This window comes from Telmatherina bonti, assembly GCF_933228915.1.
Source record: "Telmatherina bonti genome assembly, chromosome: 7".
NCBI lineage: Eukaryota > Metazoa > Chordata > Actinopteri > Atheriniformes > Telmatherinidae > Telmatherina > Telmatherina bonti.
Genome location: NC_136625.1, coordinates 38181328 through 38207849, shown reverse-complemented (window position 1 = coordinate 38207849; position 26522 = coordinate 38181328). Strand labels below are relative to the sequence as shown.

The 26522-nt window shown below is 46.0% G+C and overlaps 1 protein-coding gene across 3 annotated transcripts in view; it reads right to left on the bottom strand.

Moving 5' to 3' along the window:
- The window catches only part of depdc5 (DEP domain containing 5, GATOR1 subcomplex subunit), a 48346-nt gene extending 22336 nt beyond the window's left edge, over positions 1-26010 (bottom strand). For all 3 annotated transcript variants that reach the window (XM_079243182.1, XM_079243183.1, XM_079243184.1), the window contains exons 1-25: positions 25691-26010; positions 25501-25588; positions 25385-25431; positions 25188-25273; positions 25035-25118; positions 24910-24959; positions 24009-24078; positions 23803-23881; positions 23660-23721; positions 23516-23585; positions 23362-23434; positions 23190-23293; positions 23032-23106; positions 17718-17852; positions 17575-17636; positions 17430-17503; positions 15168-15237; positions 15046-15082; positions 14855-14975; positions 14547-14770; positions 14274-14474; positions 10168-10303; positions 9996-10087; positions 2100-2159; positions 1200-1383 (exon numbers count right to left, since the gene is read on the bottom strand). In XM_079243182.1, coding sequence (XP_079099308.1) covers positions 1200-1383; positions 2100-2159; positions 9996-10087; positions 10168-10303; positions 14274-14474; positions 14547-14770; positions 14855-14975; positions 15046-15082; positions 15168-15237; positions 17430-17503; positions 17575-17636; positions 17718-17852; positions 23032-23106; positions 23190-23293; positions 23362-23434; positions 23516-23585; positions 23660-23721; positions 23803-23881; positions 24009-24078; positions 24910-24959; positions 25035-25118; positions 25188-25273; positions 25385-25431; positions 25501-25588; positions 25691-25748 — 2342 coding nt within the window. In that variant the 5' untranslated portion in view covers positions 25749-26010. The remainder of the gene's footprint in view (positions 1-1199; positions 1384-2099; positions 2160-9995; positions 10088-10167; positions 10304-14273; positions 14475-14546; positions 14771-14854; positions 14976-15045; positions 15083-15167; positions 15238-17429; positions 17504-17574; positions 17637-17717; positions 17853-23031; positions 23107-23189; positions 23294-23361; positions 23435-23515; positions 23586-23659; positions 23722-23802; positions 23882-24008; positions 24079-24909; positions 24960-25034; positions 25119-25187; positions 25274-25384; positions 25432-25500; positions 25589-25690) is intronic.
- Between the last annotated feature and the right edge of the window lie 512 nt (positions 26011-26522).

Genomic DNA, 26522 nt, shown 5'->3' with positions numbered 1-26522 from the left:
AGACGGAGACAAGAAACAAAGAGACAAAACTTTTAAGGTGGTTGGCACATCTTACTGATGTTCCCTGAACGCCTCAAATGTAGGCCGATAAAACGTGATAAAACGTGAGCTACTTGTCCACATGACCTGAAGCTTGTCCCTGCAGTTTCTCTCATCTCCCAAACGGCCACATGGAAACCAGTTCAGCACCTAAAACTCACATTCAGCAGCAAAAGGCTGAAAAAGTAACTGGTGCTAATCTGAAACAACTAACCAGCTTAACTACCAACAGGTTGGTAGCATGACTGGGTATGAAAGGAGCATTTCAGAGAAACAGAGTCTCTCAGATGAAAAGAATCAGGAGGAATCTCTGTATGCTTAAGACAAGGCTGGATGCTGGTGATCTTCTGCACTAAATACAGACATGATTTTCTACTGGAAACCAGTGCATGGACCCAGGAAGCTTCCAGAAACCAGTGTGAACCCAGTTCATGCAGGTTAAAGCTCCATCATATGTGAAGAGGATCCAGAAACACGCCGTCTTCTCTGGACCAAAGCTCATTTAAAATGTTCTGAGTGGAAACCTGGATGAAGATGTGGAATAGTTTGTGGACAGCATGGACGGCGTGTCCTGCAGACTAAAGAGGAGAGGGAGCATCCAGCTTGTTATCAGCCTGCATCTCTGATGGGATGGGGTTGCATTAGTGCCGATGGCGTGGGCAGCTTCCACATCTGGGAAGGTTTCAGAACATTTCTGAGTAACTTCACCAAACTGGATCTAAACCATGTGGTGAAAGTTTCATCATCTGGTTCGTTCTTCTTTTCACGGAGAACAAAACCTGATGAGGTCTGAAAATCACTGGATTCTGTTTTTATTGGTACTTTAAAAACAAATCCCAACTTTCCTTGGGATGGGGGCTTCCCGTCTCTCAGCTGGTCTGGGATTTTCTCCAGCAGAGCTGAAAGTGTCCAGGTGGAGCAAAGTCTGGACATGTCTGCTCAGACTGCTGCTGCCACATGACTGGATGTAAAACATGGCTGTCACTGAGAATTTGTTCTGAACTTCAGGATAAAATAACAACTGAGAAGAGGCTATGAACATCCGTCTGTGAGTCCAGCAGAAACGGGAATTAATTTACTTTGTTTGCTAAAACCTCTAAAATCCGACCCACTAAATCACTGCTGAGGCGAAAAGTTTGACAACACGGAAGCAGGCGTACCTCTCCAGGTCGCTGTGTGGCAGCAGGTCGTAGTATCCTTCGGTGTAGTCGTTCTGCAGAGTCTGGCGGTCAGGGAAGTAGTCAGTGGTGAGGGGGAGGCAGGCCGGTGTGGTCAGGGACTTCCAGTCTACCCCCACCGTGCAGCAGAAGCTGGGCACTGTGGGGGGTGCAGACAGCAGCAGGGCTTCACACACAAACACACGAAAATCCCCACAACAAAGACAGCGCATGTACCCACAGTGCAGAGGTACATGTGTGTGGGTGGGTGGGGAGTGGGGGGAGATAGAGGCGTGATGGGAAATGAAAGGAGGTGAGAAAGTGAAGAAGAGAGAAAAGAGAGAGTGAAGATGCAAACATGGAAGGAAGAAAGAGGAGGAGGGGAGGAAAAAGAAGAGAAATGTTACTTTACAGCGTCTTCCACAGCTGCTGATCAGACATGCAGATTTCAGCCGAGCGTGTGGTCCGCCCCCCCACCCTGCGCCACGAGGACGGAGGAAACGTGTCCCAAGCACCACGAGAGCGCCCAAGCAAAGAATCACCTCGTGCAAACAGACACAACGCTGAGAAGAGAGGAGCTGCGATCTGGCAGCCATGCAGAAACACCAACAGCAACAATTACTGCTCGTCAATTTGTCCATCAGAAAGTAGCAGCAGGAGGAGGAAGGCTGGGACAGGGACAGGACAGAGGAAAGGGAAGAGGAGGGGAACCCCAAACCACATGACCTTTTTACCCCCCTGGAGATGGCGGAGAAAGCTGCTCGCCAAAAGCTCAGAAAGCCCCCACAGGTTGAACTGTCAGCATCCGCTCGCCGATTCTTCCTGATGCCTCCCGGCAGCTGCACCAACATTTCAGCACCTTTCAAAGGGATTTAAGCCTCTGGGAGGACGAGAAGGACTCACTTGGGTCAGTTCCACCGCTGGAAAAGTCTTGCAGCGAGGAGGTGCGGTTGGCGAGGGCTCCTGCACGCCGTTCAGCAGATACAACAAACACAAAGCAGAGTTAGTGGTTTCCCCAGACACCACCATGTCATGTCTACATGTAGCGGTTTCCCAGACACCACCATGTCATGTCTACATGTAGCGGTTTCCCCAGAAACCACCATGTCATGTCTACATGTAGCGGTTTCCCAGACACCACCATGTCATGTCTACATGTAGCGGTTTCCCAGACACCACCATGTCATGTCTACATGTAGCGGTTTCCCCAGACACCACCATGTCATGTCTACATGTAGCGGTTTCCCAGACACCACCATATCATGTCTACATGTAGCGGTTTCCCAGACACCACCATATCATGTCTACATGTAGCGGTTTCCCAGACACCACCATATCATGTCTACATGTAGCGGTTTCCCAGACACCACCATGTCATGTCTACATGTAGCGGTTTCCCCAGACACCACCATATCATGTCTACATGTAGCGGTTTCCCCAGACACCACCATGTCATGTCTACATGTAGCGGTTTCCCCAGACACCACCATGTCATGTCTACATGTAGCGGTTTCCCCAGACACCACCATGTCATGTCTACATGTAGCGGTTTCCCCAGACACCACCATGTCATGTCTACATGTAGCGGTTTCCCAGACACCACCATGTCATGTCTACATGTAGCGGTTTCCCAGACACCACCATGTCATGTCTACATGTAGCGGTTTCCCCAGACATCACCATGTCATGTCTACATGTAGCGGTTTCCCAGACACCACCATGTCATGTCTACATGTAGCGGTTTCCCAGACACCACCATGTCATGTCTACATGTAGCGGTTTCCCCAGACACCACCATGTCATGTCTACATGTAGCGGTTTCCCAGACACCACCATGTCATGTCTACATGTAGCGGTTTCCCCAGACACCACCATGTCATGTCTACATGTAGCGGTTTCCCAGACACCACCATGTCATGTCTACATGTAGCGTTTCCCAGACACCACCATGTCATGTCTACATGTAGCGGTTTCCCCAGAAACCACCATGTCATGTCTACATGTAGCGGTTTCCCAGACACCACCATGTCATGTCTACATGTAGCGGTTCCCCAGAAACCACCATGTCATGTCTACATGTAGCGGTTTCCCAGACACCACCATGTCATGTCTACATGTAGCGGTTTCCCAGACACCACCATGTCATGTCTACATGTAGCGGTTTCCCAGAAACCACCATGTCATGTCTACATGTAGCGGTTCCCCAGACACCACCATGTCATGTCTACATGTAGCGGTTCCCCAGACACCACCATGTCATGTCTACATGTAGCGGTTTCCCAGACACCACCATGTCATGTCTACATGTAGCGGTTCCCCAGAAACCACCATGTCATGTCTACATGTAGCGGTTTCCCAGACACCACCATATCATGTCTACATGTAGCGGTTCCCCAGAAACCACCATGTCATGTCTACATGTAGCGGTTTCCCAGACACCACCATATCATGTCTACATGTAGCGGTTTCCCAGACACCACCATGTCATGTCTACATGTAGCGGTTTCCCAGACACCACCATGTCATGTCTACATGTAGCGGTTTCCCAGACACCACCATGTCATGTCTACATGTAGCGGTTTCCCAGAAACCACCATGTCATGTCTACATGTAGCGGTTTCCCAGACACCACCATATCATGTCTACATGTAGCGGTTTCCCAGACACCACCATGTCATGTCTACATGTAGCGGTTTCCCCAGACACCACCATGTCATGTCTACATGTAGCGGTTTCCCAGACACCACCATGTCATGTCTACATGTAGCGGTTTCCCAGACACCACCATGTCATGTCTACATGTAGCGGTTTCCCAGACACCACCATATCATGTCTACATGTAGCGGTTTCCCAGACACCACCATGTCATGTCTACATGTAGCGGTTTCCCCAGACACCACCATGTCATGTCTACATGTAGCGTTTTCCCAGACACCACCATGTCATGTCTACATGTAGCGGTTCCCCAGAAACCACCATGTCATGTCTACATGTAGCGGTTTCCCAGACACCACCATATCATGTCTACATGTAGCGGTTTCCCAGACACCACCATGTCATGTCTACATGTAGCGGTTCCCCAGAAACCACCATGTCATGTCTACATGTAGCGGTTTCCCAGAAACCACCATGTCATGTCTACATGTAGCGGTTTCCCAGAAACCACCATGTCATGTCTACATGTAGCGGTTCCCCAGAAACCACCATGTCATGTCTACATGTAGCGGTTTCCCAGAAACCACCATGTCATGTCTACATGTAGCGGTTTCCCAGAAACCACCATGTCATGTCTACATGTAGCGGTTTCCCAGAAACCACCATGTCATGTCTACATGTAGCGGTTTCCCAGAAACCACCATGTCATGTCTACATGTAGCGGTTTCCCAGACACCACCATGTCATGTCTACATGTAGCGGTTCCCCAGAAACCACCATGTCATGTCTACATGTAGCGGTTTCCCAGAAACCACCATGTCATGTCTACATGTAGCGGTTTCCCAGAAACCACCATGTCATGTCTACATGTAGCGGTTCCCCAGAAACCACCATGTCATGTCTACATGTAGCGGTTTCCCCAGACACCACCATGTCATGTCTACATGTAGCGGTTCCCCAGAAACCACCATGTCATGTCTACATGTAGCGGTTTCCCAGACACCACCATGTCATGTCTACATGTAGCAGTTCCCCAGACACCACCATATCATGTCTACATGTAGCGGTTTCCCAGACACCACCATGTCATGTCTACATGTAGCGGTTTCCCAGAAACCACCATGTCATGTCTACATGTAGCGTTTTCCCAGACACCACCATGTCATGTCTACATGTAGCGGTTCCCCAGAAACCACCATGTCATGTCTACATGTAGCGTTTTCCCAGACACCACCATGTCATGTCTACATGTAGCGGTTTCCCCAGACACCACCATGTCATGTCTACATGTAGCGGTTTCCCCAGACACCACCATGTCATGTCTACATGTAGCGGTTTCCCCAGAAACCACCATGTCATGTCTACATGTAGCGGTTTCCCCAGACACCACCATGTCATGTCTACATGTAGCGGTTTCCCAGACACCACCATATCATGTCTACATGTAGCGTTTTCCCAGACACCACCATGTCATGTCTACATGTAGCGGTTTCCCCAGACACCACCATGTCATGTCTACATGTAGCGGTTTCCCCAGACACCACCATGTCATGTCTACATGTAGCGGTTTCCCCAGACACCACCATGTCATGTCTACATGTAGCGGTTTCCCCAGAAACCACCATGTCATGTCTACATGTAGCGGTTTCCCCAGACACCACCATGTCATGTCTACATGTAGCGGTTTCCCAGACACCACCATGTCATGTCTACATGTAGCGGTTCCCCAGAAACCACCATGTCATGTCTACATGTAGCGGTTCCCCAGAAACCACCATGTCATGTCTACATGTAGCGGTTTCCCAGACACCACCATATCATGTCTACATGTAGCGTTTTCCCAGACACCACCATGTCATGTCTACATGTAGCGATTTCCCCAGACACCACCATGTCATGTCTACATGTAGCGGTTCCCCAGAAACCACCATGTCATGTCTACATGTAGCGGTTTCCCCAGACACCACCATGTCATGTCTACATGTAGCGGTTCCCCAGAAACCACCATGTCATGTCTACATGTAGCGTTTTCCCAGACACCACCATGTCATGTCTACATGTAGCGTTTTCCCAGACACCACCATGTCATGTCTACATGTAGCGGTTTCCCAGACACCACCATGTCATGTCTACATGTAGCGTTTTCCCAGACACCACCATGTCATGTCTACATGTAGCGGTTTCCCAGACACCACCATGTCATGTCTACATGTAGCGGTTTCCCAGACACCACCATGTCATGTCTACATGTAGCGGTTTCCCAGACACCACCATGTCATGTCTACATGTAGCGGTTTCCCCAGACACCACCATATCATGTCTACATGTAGCGGTTTCCCCAGACACCACCATGTCATGTCTACATGTAGCGGTTTCCCAGACACCACCATGTCATGTCTACATGTAGCGTTTCCCAGACACCACCATGTCATGTCTACATGTAGCGGTTTCCCCAGAAACCACCATGTCATGTCTACATGTAGCGGTTTCCCAGACACCACCATGTCATGTCTACATGTAGCGGTTCCCCAGAAACCACCATGTCATGTCTACATGTAGCGGTTTCCCAGACACCACCATGTCATGTCTACATGTAGCGGTTTCCCAGACACCACCATGTCATGTCTACATGTAGCGGTTTCCCAGAAACCACCATGTCATGTCTACATGTAGCGGTTCCCCAGACACCACCATGTCATGTCTACATGTAGCGGTTCCCCAGACACCACCATGTCATGTCTACATGTAGCGGTTTCCCAGACACCACCATGTCATGTCTACATGTAGCGGTTCCCCAGAAACCACCATGTCATGTCTACATGTAGCGGTTTCCCAGACACCACCATATCATGTCTACATGTAGCGGTTTCCCAGAAACCACCATGTCATGTCTACATGTAGCGGTTTCCCAGACACCACCATATCATGTCTACATGTAGCGGTTTCCCAGACACCACCATGTCATGTCTACATGTAGCGGTTTCCCAGACACCACCATGTCATGTCTACATGTAGCGGTTTCCCAGACACCACCATGTCATGTCTACATGTAGCGGTTTCCCAGAAACCACCATGTCATGTCTACATGTAGCGGTTTCCCAGACACCACCATATCATGTCTACATGTAGCGGTTTCCCAGACACCACCATGTCATGTCTACATGTAGCGGTTTCCCCAGACACCACCATGTCATGTCTACATGTAGCGGTTTCCCAGACACCACCATGTCATGTCTACATGTAGCGGTTTCCCAGACACCACCATGTCATGTCTACATGTAGCGGTTTCCCAGACACCACCATGTCATGTCTACATGTAGCGTTTTCCCAGACACCACCATGTCATGTCTACATGTAGCGGTTCCCCAGAAACCACCATGTCATGTCTACATGTAGCGGTTTCCCAGACACCACCATGTCATGTCTACATGTAGCGGTTTCCCAGACACCACCATGTCATGTCTACATGTAGCGGTTCCCCAGAAACCACCATGTCATGTCTACATGTAGCGGTTTCCCAGAAACCACCATGTCATGTCTACATGTAGCGGTTTCCCAGAAACCACCATGTCATGTCTACATGTAGCGGTTCCCCAGAAACCACCATGTCATGTCTACATGTAGCGGTTTCCCAGAAACCACCATGTCATGTCTACATGTAGCGGTTTCCCAGAAACCACCATGTCATGTCTACATGTAGCGGTTTCCCAGAAACCACCATGTCATGTCTACATGTAGCGGTTTCCCAGAAACCACCATGTCATGTCTACATGTAGCGGTTTCCCAGACACCACCATGTCATGTCTACATGTAGCGGTTTCCCAGAAACCACCATGTCATGTCTACATGTAGCGGTTTCCCAGAAACCACCATGTCATGTCTACATGTAGCGGTTTCCCAGACACCACCATGTCATGTCTACATGTAGCGGTTTCCCAGAAACCACCATGTCATGTCTACATGTAGCGGTTTCCCAGAAACCACCATGTCATGTCTACATGTAGCGTTTTCCCAGACACCACCATGTCATGTCTACATGTAGCGGTTCCCCAGAAACCACCATGTCATGTCTACATGTAGCGTTTTCCCAGACACCACCATGTCATGTCTACATGTAGCGGTTTCCCCAGACACCACCATGTCATGTCTACATGTAGCGGTTTCCCCAGACACCACCATGTCATGTCTACATGTAGCGGTTTCCCCAGAAACCACCATGTCATGTCTACATGTAGCGGTTTCCCCAGACACCACCATGTCATGTCTACATGTAGCGGTTTCCCAGACACCACCATATCATGTCTACATGTAGCGTTTTCCCAGACACCACCATATCATGTCTACATGTAGCGGTTTCCCAGACACCACCATGTCATGTCTACATGTAGCGGTTTCCCAGACACCACCATGTCATGTCTACATGTAGCGGTTTCCCCAGACATCACCATGTCATGTCTACATGTAGCGGTTTCCCCAGACACCACCATGTCATGTCTACATGTAGCGGTTTCCCAGAAACCACCATATCATGTCTACATGTAGCGGTTTCCCAGAAACCACCATGTCATGTCTACATGTAGCGGTTTCCCCAGACACCAACATGTCATGTCTACATGTAGCGGTTCCCCAGACACCAACATGTCATGTCTACATGTAGCGGTTCCCCAGACACCACCATATCATGTCTACATGTAGCGGTTTCCCAGACACCACCATGTCATGTCTACATGTAGCGGTTTCCCAGACACCACCATGTCATGTCTACATGTAGCGGTTCCCCAGAAACCACCATGTCATGTCTACATGTAGCGGTTTCCCCAGACACCACCATGTCATGTCTACATGTAGCGGTTTCCCAGAAACCACCATGGCATGTCTACATGTTCAGCTACAACGTGGGAAAACGTAAAAGTACTCATCCTGATAATCTACTTGTACTTCTTTGTACTAAAACAAAGAGAAAATGTCTAGTTTTCATAACTTCCAGGTTGTTCTGCTGGTTCTCCAGATGGAACTGGGACTAAAATGTAAATTAAACTGGTTTAGGTTTTGGGAAAAGTGGTAGAGAAGTTATTTAACACGAGGTCCTCCAGGTCTCCCCTAGTCCCGGCGAGGTCTCCAGCGTCTGGTCCTTTAGTCCTGGTTAGAAGGCCTCCACTTTTACAGATTTAAATTCCGTTTCCTTTAAACCGTACTGGAGTAACAGTTCAGTAAAATGGACCTGATTTCCAGCAGCAACACAAGCTGAAACGTTTAAAAAGATTTGGGAGAAGAGCTGAGCTCGTCGTTTGGACGTCTGCCTTTAAAGGGGTGCTATTATGGTATTTCAAGTTTTCTGAGCTTTCTACAGTGTTACAGTGTTGAATCCTCATCAGACATGTGAACGGCACCGTTTTTTATCACCTAAACGCATGTTTGAGTTTGAGTTCCAGCACGCTCTCCATTCGGTTTCCATGGGGACAAAAAACGCGACGTTTTAGAGAGTTTTTTCTACTTGGAAATCCTTGTGACGTCCCGGGGGATAAGGTTCGGTGATTGGTTACCTTCTACTGGTTAACAAGGGCATGTACAAATACATCAGGCGGGTGGAAAACGTGGGATAAAGTTATTTCCAACGATGGCTGGTGAGTTTACCAAAGAGAGACATCCTGCTGCATTCGTTGCTGTGGGTTGCTGTTTTCCACTTCGTTTTAAGGCTCTGATTCAGGTTCCAACATGTAGGGCTGTATGCTATGTGTTGACATTGTAGTTTGTTTTTTTATTGAGTTCATATGAGCCTAATCCTTCTGAAAGCAGGTGCGGTGCGCGCTCCGGATGTAGTGCAGTGGCGGGAGGCGGGGCTTAATGCGGAAGAGTCTCAATCCACTCGTTTTGCCCACAGGCTGATCTGACAGCCTACGGAGAGGGTCGGTCTGAAGTAAATAAAGCCATTTGTGACAATAACTCCAACAATCCCAGCCCTTCTGGTCTCAGAAATAAAAATAAATTAGCCTGAAATGCACAGAATAGTTCCACTTTAATGTTGGCTTTGGTTCTGCAAGACGTGAAGGACCCACCGACCTCAGGTGTTCACGTTAAACTAGAGATTATAACTCTGATCACATAGAGAAAAGCACAAGAAGCTGATAGAAGTGTGCACGTCACCACTGCTGCTGCTCCCAGGGCTTCCAGCGAACTCTTCCATCCCTCCACCCACATAAAGGTTGTTCTCACCGGCTTGCCTCGACGTTGTTCGCCTTAAGAAGGGCAAACGATCATCTCACGACCTGCACGAAGTCGACATCCTCTGCATGGGAATGTGGCGGGTGACACTAACCTGCCCGTGGCCTCGTGATACGCCAGCTCCAACAGCTCGGCCGAAGTGTGGGCAGGATCTCTCTGCTGGCTGCCCTGCAGCTCTGCCATGTTCTGCCTGGTCTGGTGATGGATCTGGATCGCCTCCCCAGAGGGACCTGGAGACAGCGGTACAGTCTGACTTAACGGCAGCAGGTTTACCATCAGTCCACATCAACCTGAATGAGGAGAACAGCACAACAACCGCTGCTGCTGAGGCTGTAAATGACATTATTACAGCCCTGGACTGCAGATGTCCTGTTGGTTGGTTGTCGGGTAATCCCCTCCTGTCCTGGCGTTTCCTCTCTGTGGTGAAAGGCAGAGCTAAAGGATCCTTTCTGGGAATACTGTTGTTTGTCTCAAACGCTACACATCGTCTCTACGCCGACGACACAGTGAAATCTTCTTAAGTAGTAAAAATAATGGAAAACCTCCCGCCTGTGATTCACTCGCCTCGCTCAACTCAGGCTGCTGTGAAGTAAACAGACCAACGGCTGAGACGCCATCTGAGCTTCTGAGACCGTCAACAGAGAGCGGGTCAAACTTTGTTCACAATCTGTCACTAAAGACACTGAAAACCTCGTTTCTAAGCAAAAAGGTTCTTTTTAAGGATCAAATCTGGCTTCTCCTTCAAAATAAAGAGAATGTATTCATCAGCTTCTTTTATTTTTCTGCACGGCCGTCAACCAGTCTCTGTAGAAGCTAAATGTTGCGTAACATTGAGATTTTTCTGCGCAGCCGTTAACCAGTCTCTGCAGAAGCTAAATGTTGCGTAACATTGAGATTTTTCTGCGTGGACGTTAACCAGTCTCTGCAGAAGCTAAATGTTGCGTAACATTGAGATTTTTCTGCGTGGACGTTAACCAGTCTCTGCAGAAGCTAAATGATGCGTAACATTGAGATTTTTCTGCGTGGACGTTAACCAGTCTCTGCAGAAGCTAAATGTTGCGTAACATTGAGATTTTTCTGCGCGGCCGTTAACCAGTCTCTGCAGAAGCTAAATGTTGCGTAACATTGAGATTTTTCTGCGTGGACGTTAACCAGTCTCTGCAGAAGCTAAATGATGCGTAACATTGAGATTTTTCTGCGTGGACGTTAACCAGTCTCTGCAGAAGCTAAATGTTGCATAACATTGAGATTTTTCTGCGCGGCCGTTAACCAGTCTCTGCAGAAGCTAAATGTTGCGTAACATTGAGATTGTTCTGCGTGGACGTTAACCAGTCTCTGCAGAAGCTAAATGTTGAATCTAACATTGAGATTTTTCTGCGCGGCCGTTAACCAGTCTCTGCAGAAGCTAAATGTTGAATCTAACATTGAGATTTTTCTGCGTGGACGTTAACCAGTCTCTGCAGAAGCTAAATGTTGAATCTAACATTGAGATTTTTCTGCGCGGACGTTAACCAGTCTCTGCAGAAGCTAAATGTTGCGTAACATTGAGATTGTTCTGCGTGGACGTTAACCAGTCTCTGCAGAAGCTAAATGTTGAATCTAACATTGAGATTTTTCTGCGCGGCCGTTAACCAGTCTCTGCAGAAGCTAAATGTTGAATCTAACATTGAGATTTTTCTGCGTGGACGTTAACCAGTCTCTGCAGAAGCTAAATGTTGAATCTAACATTGAGATTTTTCTGCGTGGACGTTAACCAGTCTCTGCAGAAGCTAAATGTTGAATCTAACATTGAGATTGTTCTGCGTGGACGTTAACCAGTCTCTGCAGAAGCTAAATGTTGAATCTAACATTGAGATTTTTCTGCGTGGACGTTAACCAGTCTCTGCAGAAGCTAAATGTTGAATCTAACATTGAGATTGTTCTGCGTGGACGTTAACCAGTCTCTGCAGAAGCTAAATCTTCTGTAACATTGAAATTCATGCTTCATTACCAGCTGTGGAAATCACTGCATTTTAAATGCTACCGCTAAAAGCCCCTCATGTTGGCCGCAGAAGGCAGATATGAAGATGGAAAGACAGTTTTGTCCGTCTTATTACAATTTTTCACTGAATAAAACTAAAACTTCTATCACTTTGACAGAGTAGAATCCAGCCAGCTGTTTCTACTGAAGGGTGTTTAATGCAGAAGTTTCAACTCCCATGAACTGTTTTCGGGTTTTCCACTGCTGCTGGAGGATTTTTCTCGGCTTTTCGAGACGTCTATCCCTCATCATACTTTCTGATTCTAGTAAAATCTGCATTTCTCTGTTGTTTGCTATCGAGGATTGAGGTTTGTGACAGTCTGTCTGCCATAAGAGGCTTTATTTGCTCCTGCTTTTATTTCCTAGCCCTGAATCAGAAAAAAGCTTTTTCTTCTAGGCTGGCCCGTCCAATCCAGTCCATTCCTCATTTATATGAGACTTACAGTCGCTTTGGAGGGGGACGTTGATGGACATAGTGAGTGGATTTGCTGGATTTCATCATCCAGGACTCTAACTCTGGATTTAAAGTTATTCCTTTAGGACTTATAGACTGGTGGGAAGCCAGCATCGTAATGCTATCTATCTGATATATTTCTGTTTCCTTGTTTTAGTGTTACGTCGCAGGTCTGCTGGAAAACCCAAGTTTGGTTTGTTTTGCTTTTTTCATTTGGTTTTTTGTTGGGGGGGTTCATTTTGTTTTTTGAGCATATACATACATGTAGGTGATTATTTGTTTTGGTGATGGGTTTACGTTCATTCACTAGCAGGGTGTTTAGGTGTTCTGATCTTTGTATGTTTTGTGTTGGTTACTGGTTAAGGTATAAGAAAATAAAAACATTTACTGGTCCCGTATGTGTCAGGAAAGAGACCTGGCTGGCACCAACAAGTTAAAAAATAGAAAAACACCTGAGATAAACTCTCACAGCCTAGATTTTTCTCTAAAAATATCTGTAAAAGGATTTATCATTTCACGGAAGTGTAAAATCGTTTTAGAGATATTTCAGGTTTTATTAAATGTAGGAGTTTAAATCAAGTGTTTTATTGCAATGTTTAGGTTGTCAGTAATACTAGGGGTGATGGAAACGCAGCAGTTTTCATTTAGACGTGTGTGTGTGTGTGTGTGATTCTAGTAAGACAGAACTGAGTCTGCTCGTTAATGTTGTTATGACAACATTGTCGTTAACGTTGCTATGACGATAGTGTCCACTTTTGTAGCAGTCACCAAGAATCCCATTCCAGTGGATTTCATGCTCTGGACTCCTCTAAGTGTTTTTCGGCCTTTTTTGAGCCAAGACCACTTTTTCTCACTAAAAAAACCACAAGGCACACCACAAACCAAAATGTTTTTTTTAAAAGTCCATATTATTAATATAAAATCCATCCTTTATATTAAGAACACAAGAAGATGAAATTTTATTATCTTTCACTGGGGCCTGTTTGGATGAACACAGAGCTGCTTTTTTTAGACCAATCAGGTGAAACTGGATAAATTCTCAGGGCACACTCGTGTACCACGGCACAGTGGTGGAAAAACCCTGCTCTAATGAACAGTCGCTGGTTGAAAACTTCAAGTCGCATCACTTACTGAACTGCAAGTGGCAGAACTGTCAGCTGATTACACAGATGTATTTTTATTTTACTATCTTTTATGTATATTTTTTACAGCAGACTGAAAATATTCCTTTTGAGGAGAAAAGCCTGAGTGAAAAGTCAGTGGAAGCAGCGGTGGGTATACTCTGCACTTTACTCTGCGCTCTTCATCAGTTTGAGAGAAAACTGTGCAACGATGAACACACTGAATGACAGTAAAGGAAAAAAACTACATCTTGCTATAAATTTGTAGATGTACACCACGAATTGTGACTGAAGTTTGTTCGAGAAATCTCTGAAAAATTAGAACATGTGACGTTCTGACCCTCCAGCTGGTCTACGGAGGTTTTCCAGCGTTTCTATCTGTCCAGGTTTACAATCCAGACACAACATGTAGTGTTTATTCAGACTCTATAGAGTCTCTGCTGTGTGTGTGCTCCAGACATGAGATGTGCAGACAGGAAAAGGATTGGTCTGGTTGCTCTTTATGCTGCTTTATCTGTTCATACATTCATTTCCATCCTTTTAGCCTCAGAACTTGAACGCATCATGTCTGCATGCTGACTGGGATTCATCCCACTGAGACTCACCGACAGGGAAGGTGTGCATCCAGCGCCGGCGGTTGGAGGTCAGCTTCATGGGCATCCGGGATGGTGTGAAGGGGTTAATGAGGGCCCTCTGAGGAGTGTAACCTCCTGGCCGAATGTGCAGCGTGGACTCGGCACTTCCCACCGTGAACCTGCCCGGTGCACTGAAGTCCCTCTGAGAGTCCATCATCTTCTCTAAGAGCTCTAAACAGCAGAATAAGAACAGAAGAAGTCAGGCAGAGGATGAGACGGTGACCGGCGAGCTACAGCAGCTACCTCTGGTGCTCGTATATCCCAACGAGCTGCTGACTTCATACTGAGCAGGAGGCACCCGGGGTATCAGCAACATGTTGGACACGGGGCCGAGACTGTCATCAGAGGCCAGACTTCGCTGCTCCTCAGGACCTCCTGAGCGAATGGGAGGGGAGGCGCCGATGCCTGTGCTGATGTCCACCGAGCCCCAGCTCTTCCTGCCGCTTGTCTCTTTGTCTCGACCCGGCCTAAAAAACCCAGAACAGCTGTTTATCCCTCATTCAGCGTAGATGCAGAACATCTCCTTTCTTTCTGCTTGAGCAGGCTAACACCTGAGCGTGGTGCTCCTCTGAACTCGAGAAGGCCCTGGAAGTCGGAACACCTGCGCGTCATACGCATCATAGTCCACCTGTATGGGCAGGCTGTTGTCGGAGTCCTTTGGTACGCAGAGAGCTGGAAGAGGTGATAAAGCCGCATGAGACCCGGGCTAACATCAGGCCAGAGCTGCCTGCGCTACACATACCATGCTCTCGGCTGTTCTTGAATTTTTCAGCATGAAGCTAAAAGACACAAAAGCACAAGATAAAAACACAAAAAGCTTATCGTCAGGTTGACCTATGACCCTGAAGAAAAAAGAGGACGTACCTTCCGGCCTGCCAGTTTGATTCGGGGGGTGAAGGAGCTACAAGAGTTCTGACTTTTGGAGGTGTAGAAGCTGCAGGAACGGACGCAGATGCAAACATATTAATCACTTCCATGTAAAGCAGTCATCAGAATTACTGAAGCAAAGAGCTGAAAAGAGATGTTTCCAGATGTGGAGGACGTCCTTCTGTCTCTCAGGGATACAGTGATCCCAGTCTGCAGTCAATGTTTAGGATGAGATTATTTTATAGAGAAATAAAGGTATCTCCAGAGTCAGCAAGCAGGTTTACTAGTTACCAACTTCCACAGCAGACACTGAAGAAAAAGTACATTCATCATCCTCTTCATCAGCTCTACATGGTGACTATCTAACCAGCCAATCACATGGCAGCATGCAAACATGCAGACGTGGTGAAGATGACTCGCTGTTCTAAGAAATAAGGAAGAACGAAGATTCATCCAAATGGTAGTATCCGAACCTGCTGGAAACATCATGACAACATGGATCCATCTTGCCGTCAGGATCAACGCTTCAGGCTGCTGCTGCTGGAATGGTGTGGTGGTGGGGGGGTTCTGGTCCCAGTTTGGTCCCCTCGGTACCACCATGACCTGGTTTAACTTCCACAGACTGCTGCTGACCATGTCCATCCCTTTCTGAGCACAGTGTAGCATCTTCTGATGGAAACTTCCAGCAGGATGATGCACTATGTCACAAAGCTCACATCATCTCCACCATGACGATGAGTTCACTGTCCTCCAACGGCCTCCACAGTCACCAGATCTACATCCAGCAGAGCAGCTTTGGGACGTGGTGGAACGGGAAACCCAGTACCAGAAGGACCTGATGAAGAGGAGACTCGGTACCAGAAGGACCTGATGAAGAGGAGACTCGGTACCAGAAGGACCTGATGAAGAAGAGACTCGGTACCAGAAGGACCTGATGAAGAGGAGTCTCGGTACCAGAAGGACCTGATGAAGAAGAGACTCGGTACCAGAAGGACCTGATGAAGAAGAGACTCGGTACCAGAAGGACCTGATGAAGAGGAGACTCGGTACCAGAAGGACCTGATGAAGAGGAGACTCGGTACCAGAAGGACTTGATGAAGAGGAGACTCGGTACTAGAAGGACCTGATGAAGAAGAGACTCGGTACCAGAAGGACCTGATGAAGAAGAGACTCGGTACCAGAAGGACCTGATGAAGAAGAGACTCGGTACCAGAAGGACCTGATGAAGAAGAGACTCGGTACTAGAAGGACCTGATGAAGAGGAGACTTGGTACCAGAAAGACTTGATGAAGAGGAGACTCGGTACCAGAAGGACCTGATGAAGAGGAGACTCGGTACTAGAAGGACCTGATGAAGAGGAGACTCGGTACCAGAAGGACTTGATGAAGAGGAGACTCGGTACTAGAAGGACCTGATGAAGAGGAGACTCGGTACCAGAAGGACCTGATGAAGAGGAGACTCGGTACCAGAAGGACCTGATGAAGAAGAGACTCGGTACTAGAAGGACCTGATGAAGAGGAGACTCGGTACCAGAAGGACCTGATGAAGAGGAGACTCGGTACCAGAAGGACCTGATGAAGAGGAGACTCGGTACCAGAAGGACTTGATGAAGAGGAGACTCGGTACTAGAAGGACCTGATGAAGAGGAGACTCGGTACCAGAAGGACCTGATGAAGAGGAGACTCGGTACCAGAAGGACCTGATGAAGAGGAGACTCGGTACCAGAAGGACCTGATGAAGAGGAGACTCGGTACCAGAAGGACCTGATGAAGAGGAGACTCGGTACCAGAAGAACCTGATGAAGAGGAGACTCGGTACCAGAAGGACCTGATGAAGAGGAGACTCGGTACCAGAAGGACCTGATGAAGAGGAGACTCGGTACCAGAAGGACCTGATGAAGAGGAGACTCGGTACCACAAGGACCTGATGAAGAGGAGACTCGGTACCAGAAGGACCTGATGAAGAGGAGACTCGGTACCAGAAGGACCTGATGAAGAGGAGACTCGGTACTAGAAGGACCTGATGAAGAGGAGACTCGGTACCACAAGGACCTGATGAAGAGGAGACTCGGTACCAGAAGGACCTGATGAAGAGGAGACTCGGTACCAGAAGGACCTGATGAAGAGGAGACTCGGTACCACAAGGACCTGATGAAGAGGAGACTCGGTACCAGAAGGACCTGATGAAGAGGAGACTCGGTACCAGAAGGACCTGATGAAGAGGAGACTCAGTACTGGAAGGATGAATGGAACTTCTTGCCTGTGGTTAATCCAGTGAGGAAGGTTGTAGTCGTCTCCGACCCGGGAGTCTCCCGGTGTCGTCTTGTTGTGCAGCTGCAGATTAAATGACAGATTATTGTTAACATGCATCCGGATACAGCAGCGCGACGTTCTGACTGCGTCACCTTGAACAAAGGAACGGCGTGCAGCGGCTGCTCTCCCATACACACCAAGTCCACACCAATTCCTGGAGGAGACAAATATGTGTAAACATCATCATCATCATCATCAGAGGCGAATGAGGCGCCGTCGGTTTCTACACGCTCACCGTTGTCAATCATTCGCTGTTTGGTGAGGATCATGAGCAGCCGGTCCACTTCGAACACTCCAACTCCAGGTGTGATGACCACGGACATCTGGCCGGTGCGGTCAAAGTTACGGTTGATGTAATGTTTGTCGAACACTGCGGGAGACGTGGCGGTCATCAGCGTTTACGTTTCATCCTGACAAGTCACTTTATGACCAACGCAGAGAAGTTTCACAGATTTCCAAAAACCCTTCCAACACGTGGACACATGCCGACACACGTCGACACACGTCATCACACGTGGACACACGTCATCACACATCGACACGCGTCAACACACGTCATCACACGTCATCACACGTCATCACACGTCGACACACGTCGACACACGTCAACACACGTCATCACACGTGGACACACGTCATCACACGTCATAACACGTGGACACACGTCATCACACGTGGACACACGTCATCACACGTCATAACACGTCATCACACGTGGACACACGTCATAACACGTCATCACACGTCAACACACGTCATTACACGTGAACACACGTCATCACACGTCAACACACGTCATCACACGTCATCACACGTCATAACACGTCAACACACGTCATCACATGTGGACACACGTCATCACACATCGACACACGTCAACACACGTCATCACACGTCATCACACGTCGACACACGTCGACACACGTCGACACACGTCATCACACGTCATCACACGTCATCACACGTCATCACACGTCATCACACGTCGACACACGTCGACACACGTCATCACACGTCATCACACGTCATCACACGTGGACACACGTCATCACACGTCATAACACGTGGACACACGTCATCACACGTGGACACACGTCATCACACGTGGACACACGTCATCACACGTCATAACACGTCATCACACGTGGACACAAGTCATAACACGTCATCACACGTCAACACACGTCATTACACGTGAACACACGTCATCACACGTCATCACACATCAACACACGTCATCACACGTCGACACACGTCAACACACGTCATCACACGTCGACACACGTCGACACACGTCAACACACGTCATCACACGTCATCACACGTCGACACACGTCGACACACGTCAACACACGTCATCACACGTCGACACACGTCATAACACGTCATCACACGTCGACACACGTCATTACACGTGAACACGTCATCACACGTCAACACACGTCATCACACGTCATAACACGTGGACACACGTCATTACACGTGAACACATGTCATCACACGTCAACACACGTCATCACACGTCATAACACATGGACACACGTCAACACACGTCATCACACGTGGACACACGTCATCACACGTCATAACACGTCATCACACGTCACACACGTCGACACACGTCATTACACGTGAACACACGTCATCACACGTGGACACACGTCATTACACGTGGACACACGTCATCACACGTCATCACATGCCGACACACGTCATCACACGTGGACACACGCTGACACACGTCATTACACGTGGACACACGTCATCACACGTCACACACGTCGACACACGTCATTACACGTGAACACACGTCAACACACGTCGACACACGTGGACACACGTCATTACACGTGGACACATGTCATCACACGTCATCACATGCCGACACACGTCATCACACGTCATCACACGTCAACACACGTGGACACACGTCATTACACGTGGACACACGTCATCACACGTCACACACGTCGACACACGTCACACACGTCGACACACGTCATTACACGTGAACACACGTCAACACACGTGAACACACGTCAACACACGTCGACACACGTGGACACACGTGGACACACGTCATTACACGTGGACACATGTCATCACACGTCATCACATGCCGACACACGTCATCACACGTCATTACACGTGGACACACGTCAACACACGTCATCACATGTGGACACACGTGGACACACGTCATTACACGTGGACACATGTCATCACACGTCATCACATGCCGACACACGTCATCACACGTCATCACACGTGGACACACGTGGACACACGTCATTACACGTGGACACACGTCATCACACGTGGACACACGTGGACACACGTCATTACACGTGGACACACGTCATCACACGTCATCACATGCCGACACACGTCGACACACGTCATCACACGTGGACACACGCTGACACACACGTCATTATACGTGGACACACGCTGACACACGTCATTACACATGGACACACGTGAACACAGGTGGACACATGCCGACATGTACGGACCTCCCTCATCATCTGTCTGCCAGAAGTCCTCCTGGCAGGACGTCCCACCCTCTCCAGATCTAAGTTTTCTCCATTTCCATCAACAACCCAACCGTCCTTCCCTCCCCTCAGGTAAAGAGTCTGGCTGTCGTCCTCTCGCCTCCACCCCCCACATTGCTGCCGTCTTTGTCCACAGCCTGGTTTTATCTCCTCTGCCAAGGTGAAAGTCTGGTTTTCACCAGCGTTTATCTGTCTGTAGCTTTACATAAAACCTCCATCCTCATGGTGTGTTTCTGAGAACTGGTCCTGGTCTGACTTAGATCCGGATCTGGATCCGGATGCAGGACTGCTGTGGAGATTCTTCCTCATGACGAGACATAACCGTTTCAGTATATTTACATCCAAGAGAAGCTCCCATCAGGATTTTCACATCGGTGCTGTCCTCACGTCACTGTCTGCCCGTTAGCTTCGATTTTAAGACTCTTTTATTAGTTTTTAGTTCTTCGAAGTATTTATCCGATCTTATTAGGTTCATCACCCCTCCAGAGCCTTTAGGTCAGCTGACCACATGGTCTTGGACGTTTCTCAATCCGTAATGACACATTACTCCTGCCTGTACGGTCTGCAAACAGTCTCTTCATGTTTAAAACACATCTTAAGACCAACCTGTTCACACTGGTCAGTGGAACTGAGAACTAGTTGTTGATTTTATCTGTTTTTATTGTTTTCTGCTTTTATTCTACTTTTATTCTTCATGACTATCTTATACTTATGTTTGGATTTAATGACGAAGTGTGTCCAGACTTTTGACTGATACTGATACTATATATATATACACATACATACATACATATATATATATATATATATATATACACATACATACATACATATATATATATATATATATACACATACATACATACATATATATATATATATATATACACATACATATATATATATATATATATATACACATACATACATACATACATACATATATACACATACATACATACATACATACATATATACACATACATACATACATACATACATATATATATATATATATATATATATATATATACACATACATATATATATATATACACATACATACATACATACATACATATATATATATATATATATATATATATATATATATATACACATACATATATATATATACATACATATATATATATATATATATATATATATATATATACATATATATAAAAAAAAAAAAATATATATATATATATATATATACATATATATAAAAAAAAAATATATATATATATATAAAAAAAAAAATATATATATATATATATATATATATATATATATATATATATATATATATATATATATATATATATATATACATATATATATATATATATACAGTGGGGCTCCAAAGTTTGGGCAACCCAGGTAAAAATTTATTTTAATGTGCAAATAAGGAGCTTTAAAAAGATGGAAAATCTCGAAAAGGCATCAAATTACAGTTTAGACATTCTTATAACATGTCAAAAAAAGTTACATCCTATTTCCATCATTTAAACCTTCAAAATAACAGAAAAGAAAATATAGCGTCGGTAAAAGTTTGGGCACCCTGCAGAGTTAGTACCTTGTATGCCCCCAGTTTGACAACAGAGACCTGACAGTGTCCTGGATTGTTTACAGTTAGTGTCTGGAAAGACCAGGTGATGTCAATCTCAAAGGTTTTAAATGCTCAGACTCATCTGACCTCGCCTCAACAATCTGCACCATGGGTTCCTCTAAGCAGCTGTCAAGAACACTGGAACTGAAAATAGTTGATGCTCACAAAGCAGGAGAAGGATGTAAGAAAATAGCAAAGCGTTTTCAGATGCTAATATCCTCAGTTCTGAATGTAATCAAGAAATGGCGGTCATTGGGAACAGAGGAAGTTAAAGCAAAATCTGGAAGACCAAGAAAAATATCAGACAGAACAGCTCGCAAGATTGTAAGAAAAGCAAGTCAAAACCCAAGTTTGACTGCACGATCCCTCCAGGAAGATCTGGCTGATACTGGAGTCATGGTGCACCATTCCTCTATAAAGAGGTACTTGTACAAATATGGCCTTCATGGAAGAGTCATCAGAAGGAAACTTCTTTTACGTCCTTACCACAAAAATCTGCATTTGAAGTTTGCAAAGGAACATACAGACAAGCCTGATGCTTTTTGGAAACAAGTTCTGTGGATTGATGAGGTTAAAATGTAACTTTTTGGCCGGAATGAGCACAGGTACGTTTGGAGAAGAAAGGGCACATAATTTAATGAAAAGAACCTCTATCTAACTGTTAAGCATGGGCCACTGGTTGTATTGCAGCCAGTGGCACAGGGAACATGTCACGGGTAGAAGGAAAAATGGATTGAATGGGATTTGAGCAAATTTTGGATGCTAACCTAATGCCATCTGTGGAAAAGCTGCAGTTAAAGAGAGGATGGATCTACAAATGGATAAGGATCCTGAAAACACCTCTAAATCCAGGGTGGATTACATCAAGAGGCATGAACTGAAGGCTTTGCCATGACCTTCACAATCTCCTGACCTCAACATGATTGAAAGTCTATGGATAGACCTTAAAAGAGCAGTGCGTCACAGATGGCCCAGAAATCTGAAAGATACATATATATATACATATATATATATATATATACATATATATATATATATACATATATATATATACATATATATATATGTATATATATATATATATATATATATATATATATATATATAATTTTGATTTTAAATTTCTCCTAAATAAGTGGAAAACTGTCATTAATGATAAATATTAAAATTGTGTGCAGCTCCTCTGTTATGAAAATATTTGCAATAAAACATTTCAGTCAGCTGTGAGACTAAAATAAAACGATCCTGAAATATTGCTAATTAATTGCAACGGACGTAACCAGTTCAGTCAATCATGGTAATGATCGGAGGTTGCGTCGCCGGCTCTGTGGAACGCTACGAGATTTGTTTTGTCAGCTGAGCCGCTTCGTTCTACTCACCGTTGAAGGACAGGTTAATGGCCTCCAGGTAGTTTCCTTGAGCCGCTGTCGAGTTATAACCCACAGGAAAACCATCTGTCGCCATGGAAACAAACACCAGCTTGTGGTCACAAACATGAAGGGATCTAAACACCGAGAGACGCTGCGCCATTGGTTACCTGCTTCCTTGAGTCGTACCAGGACAGGGTACTGGATGAAGAGCTTCTTGATGGTAACCAGTAACGACGTCCACTCGTCCCGCCTCTCATTCTGAGCCACGACCCTGATCGCAACAAAGTCAGCTGCATTCAGACGCCTCCACCTTCCATCTCTTTCCGACAGCACGCCTACCTGTAGAAGTCTTCGTAGAAACGGCCCTCGTGGTCCTGCCTGATGGACCCTCGCATGATCTCTGGGAATTCATCTGAGGAAACCAGAAACTTGGACATTTTCTACCAAGGCTATGTTACATCAGCATGTGTCTGAACTGCCCTTACAGACTCACCGATGCTCTTCGCGTTGTACAACGTACGAGAGAAAAGAACCACGGTGACCTCGTGGCTGCAGTTCTTCTCCTGGTGAACAGAAAACGGCTTGTTTAGTTCGGATGGAAGCCAGTTAGAGCAGCAATGAAAGACAGAACACAAACCTTCCACTTGGCAAAAAGATCTGAGAGGAAGCCGTTCACGGCCTTCTCAAAGTACAGATCGCCTGAGAACAAAACATGTCAGAAGCATTGATACGAGAAGCTCAGGCTGAGACACGGTCAGAAACCAGCCATTCACAACCAACCGTAGATGTCAAAGTCCCACATCTCACAGCTCATCTGGATGAAGATGTAGACCATCGCAGAGGTGGATCTGAACACCACCTGCAGAACCAACACACGTCCATCTGATCATCATCAATCACATGACGTCTATTTAAACCTGAAGCACAACTCTAGCATCAAATTCAGATGTCTGTACATGGAACAGCATTAAAAGCAGATAAATCACCCTTGTATCTTCACTGATGTAGCCACAGGTCACTTTCTCTCCCTTCACCCACAGTTCACTGGCCTGAGCTCTGCAGGGAGACAACAGTCACAACCACGGACACGGTCAGTACAGGCAGGGGAACAGGACTCTACAGCCGCGAGGACGCTGTGGAGTAGGATGGTTTATGTAAACGATGTTCCCCAGCTCAGTTACCATGGCCACCAGAGCTAAAGAACCAGCCTGGTCAGGACCGGGATAACTATCCAGTTCAGTTACCATGGCAACCAGAGCTAAAGAGCCAGCCTGGTCGGGACCGGGATAACTGTCCAGCTCAGTTACCATGGCAACCAGAGCTAAAGAGCCAGCCTGGTAAGTACCGGGATAACCGTCCAGCTCAGTTACCATGGCAACCAGAGCTAAAGAACTAGCCTGGTCGGGACCGGGATAACTGCCCAGCTCAGTTACCATGGCAACCAGAGCTAAAGAACCAGCCTGGTCGGGACGGCGTGATATCTCCTCTCACTGAAGACATATTTTCAGAATCATTAAAGAACCTGAAACACTGAGATAAAAGCATGCTACCTTTTCCATATTCCTACCGGGCACCTGCCGGGATCACGCCATCGACACTTTGAGTTACTCTTATCGGCACGTTTAGACTTTATTCATTAGTAAAATAGAAAAGATTAATTTATTTAAAACTTTTCAGAACTTTATGGAGGATTAATAAACTTTTATGAATCCAAAGTGAGAAATTCTTTCTTTGCATTTAACTTTCTGGACCTCATCTGTACATTATCCTGTAAAAGTCATTTCTTAATGATGCTTCACAACCAGCGAACAGTGGACTGAAGTCCACGCTTTATTATTATCAGGGAAATATTTAACAAACAGCTGAAGTGCATTCGAGCAAATGTACCTGATTCCTGCAAACTCCACCTTCTGGGTCACATAAGCGCACGTGCTCACCTGAAATGCAAAAAACAGAAGTGTATAAATGTGTGTCATCCTGTTGTATCATCACTAGTCCTTCAGACGACGCACCAGACTCTTCTTCAGCCTCCACATGTCTCCTCTACCGATGTACTGGTCCTTAAACGTCAGCTCCACCAGGTCCAGAGTCACATCCTGCCAAGCAGAAAGGAAGCGGTGAGATGTTGTGGAGCCGGCTGCGGGGCTGCAGGAGCATTTTTTTACCTTTGGGTCTACGATATTAACAATAACATCCTGGTACGCCCGCAGCTTGAAGGCCTGCGCTACAGTCTGGTCCACGCTGATCGTCTCTGTAGGAGGACAAAATCAGGCTTATTTCTCCCTGTTGTTGCTGCGGCAACAAGTAGCAACATCCCTGTTTAATCTGATGGATGGAAATGAACTGAGATGATTTAGTTTACCTTTCTGGAGGTCTTCCTTCAGGCTCTTCACCTGCAGCAGGAGGGGGCTGGGAGACATGTCACGTGCTCAGCAGCAGACTGATAAAGACAGCAAGTAAAACAGTTTCCAGACTCACCTGTATTCGTCCGTTGGATGTGCAATCTCGACTATATCCCCCAAATTGACTTGAGGAAAGATTTTTGGGTTGACAACCAGCTCATCATCTGTTCCAACAAGCAGTTCATTTACATCACAACACAAATAAAAGCTTTAATAAAAACACAAATATAAAAAACCATGTCTGTAAATGCATTCCTTCTTCTTACCACTTCCACCAAATCCTTTCTTGTGCAGCACAAGTTTATAAGACTTATTTGTCTTCATGTTAAACCAGCTGAGGAGAGAATCCTTTCAATAGAAGATCTTTGGCTCCTGAAAGTGGAAATTAGCACGAGCCCTGTTCACTATTTTCTTCCATTATGTAACTTTTACATATGTTTAATGTTTATCGAATAATAAAATTGTAAAATGCACTTAAAGATTAGTCAGTAAATAAACATGAGGACTCAGTAAACATCCCAAATCATCCAGACGTGCCTGAATCCTAGCTGCTCATGTTAACGTTTGCTCACCCAGCAAACTCTTCCCAGCAAACTTACCACTACCTTATTAACTGTATTATATAAAAGTAAGCGCAACGTAACAGCTGGTAATATAAGTAAATGCATGTATTTAAAAGTTAGAACCACTGTTATGTCGTAGCAATGTCAGGAGATATGCTAGCTAATTAGCATGCTCCGCTTCTACTTCCGCCAAAACAGAGAAATCTGCAATGCGATTGGTTGCCTGCCGCTCAAAGAGTGTTCATTAAAACAAGAGGTATCACTCCATCGACCTCAATCTTTGCTTCTCAAAAAAGTTTTAAAGTAATAATAATTTAAAAAAAAAAGATAAATAAGAAAAAAGGAATAATTTTATTCAAAACCTGGTTTGACAGAAATAAGTTGTCACTGAATGTATCTAAAACTAAATTCATGATATTAGGAAGGAAAAGAGTCACTTAAAGAGGTCAAATGAAGAAAAGATGGCACTGAAATTCAAAGAGTTTTTGATGTGAGATATACCTAGAAATCTCACATCAAAAACTCTTTGAATTTC